Source organism: Polypterus senegalus, chromosome 10 (assembly GCF_016835505.1).
Source record: "Polypterus senegalus isolate Bchr_013 chromosome 10, ASM1683550v1, whole genome shotgun sequence".
NCBI lineage: Eukaryota > Metazoa > Chordata > Cladistia > Polypteriformes > Polypteridae > Polypterus > Polypterus senegalus.
In genome coordinates this window covers 14691626-14693042 of record NC_053163.1, presented here as the reverse complement: position 1 = coordinate 14693042, position 1417 = coordinate 14691626, and the positions used below count along the sequence as shown (strand labels likewise).

The window sequence follows — 1417 nt, the reverse complement described above, 5'->3', positions numbered from 1 at the left end:
GGTCGGTGAGGCAATGCGCTGTATCCGCGTGGGCTCCTAACCTCTCTCTCTCTCTCTCTCTCTCTCTCTCTCTCTATTCTACATTATCACTTTTAAGTCTCTTTTCATACCTTAGTAGAGCAGCCCACACCGTCCAACTCCAGCCTCCCTTGTGATGCTCCTTGCAGACCACGTGCCTATTGGTAGCTGTGAAGTCCCGATCACTTCGAAGTAGTGAACTGCTCCCCGTGAAGTTGCGATTGCATTGAATTAATATACGCATCGAAAAGCTTTATGAATTAGTGTATAAAAAAATTAGTTAACAGGTCTGACTCAGACAATGCGGAGGATTTAAACTCAAATAAATCAGGTTAGAAATTATTTTTTTAAATAAATAATTAAAGATTAAAAGGCTTCCAATTTTCCCTTCTTCATTAAAACCTTTTATGAATTTTCTTATTGTTTTACAATGTCAGATTTGCCTACAATGATAACATACTCGTGTCTGAATGAAACCTGCTCCAGTTTCCCATGCCTAGACTTCCAACTGCACAGCGGGCACGTTCCCGTTCACCGAAACGAGGACAATGCCATAGAAGCGACCTTTTGACTGCAGAGCTACATTGCGACGCTTTAGCTGAGTAGCTACAGCGCTGCCCTAATTCCCCGCTTTAGAGTCGCGTTCTGGCGCCCCTGCAGGGCATATGAAGTAAAAAACCTGTACGGCACGAACCCGCTATGGCGGCACTCATGCGCCGTGGATGACGTCAGTTCCTTTCAAGATGGCCGGGCAGAGGAGGAGTTTGATGCAATCTGTAAGAAATACGAACTATTCTGTTTTATTGTACTCTTTTCGTTTCGGTGTTTTTCGGGGATGGTTTAGTGGGGTTCTAACCGATTCATCACCGGGCGATAGTGGGAGTGGCCAATGAAGCGTATAAAATAGCTGTCCAAACTTTAAATGCAGTTCGTTTGATGCTACGGCTTTTGCAGCAACCCCTTTTCCGATGAGCGGTTGTTGACAAGCCAGCCTGTTTCGAAGTGACATTTTGACGTTATTCCATTTGCGGATGTACTTCTTGAACCTTCAGGTGTATCACCCGGGCTTTTCAATAGCTCCCGAGAGCAAAACCTTGCTGTTTAAAGTAGATCTGGCTTTTCCTTCACAGAGATTTATTGTGCTTTTACTTGATTAGTGTGAGATAAGTAATTGCTTTAAACACTGGCAGCAAATACGTCAGGCCGAGTTAATGGAGAACTAGAGCAGTAAGAAGTTCTCTTTACGAACACTTCAATGTGAACTGTATTCTTCCTCAGAATGACACTCTTGAGGGTTTTATTTTCTGGGCAGTACGGTGGCTCAGCGGTTTGCGCTGCTATTAACGACACCCAACGTCCTGCAGTCGTAGTTCGCCTTTGTTGTGGAGTCTGAATCTCA

At 44.3% G+C, this 1417-nt stretch overlaps 1 protein-coding gene across 2 annotated transcripts in view; it reads left to right on the top strand.

Moving 5' to 3' along the window:
- The first annotated feature begins 727 nt into the window (after positions 1–727).
- The window catches only part of tab1 (TGF-beta activated kinase 1/MAP3K7 binding protein 1), a 102668-nt gene continuing 101978 nt past the window's right edge, over positions 728–1417 (top strand). For both annotated transcript variants that reach the window (XM_039765284.1, XM_039765283.1), the window contains exon 1: positions 728–794. In XM_039765284.1, the coding sequence (XP_039621218.1) occupies positions 741–794 (54 nt within the window). In that variant the 5' untranslated portion in view covers positions 728–740. The remainder of the gene's footprint in view (positions 795–1417) is intronic.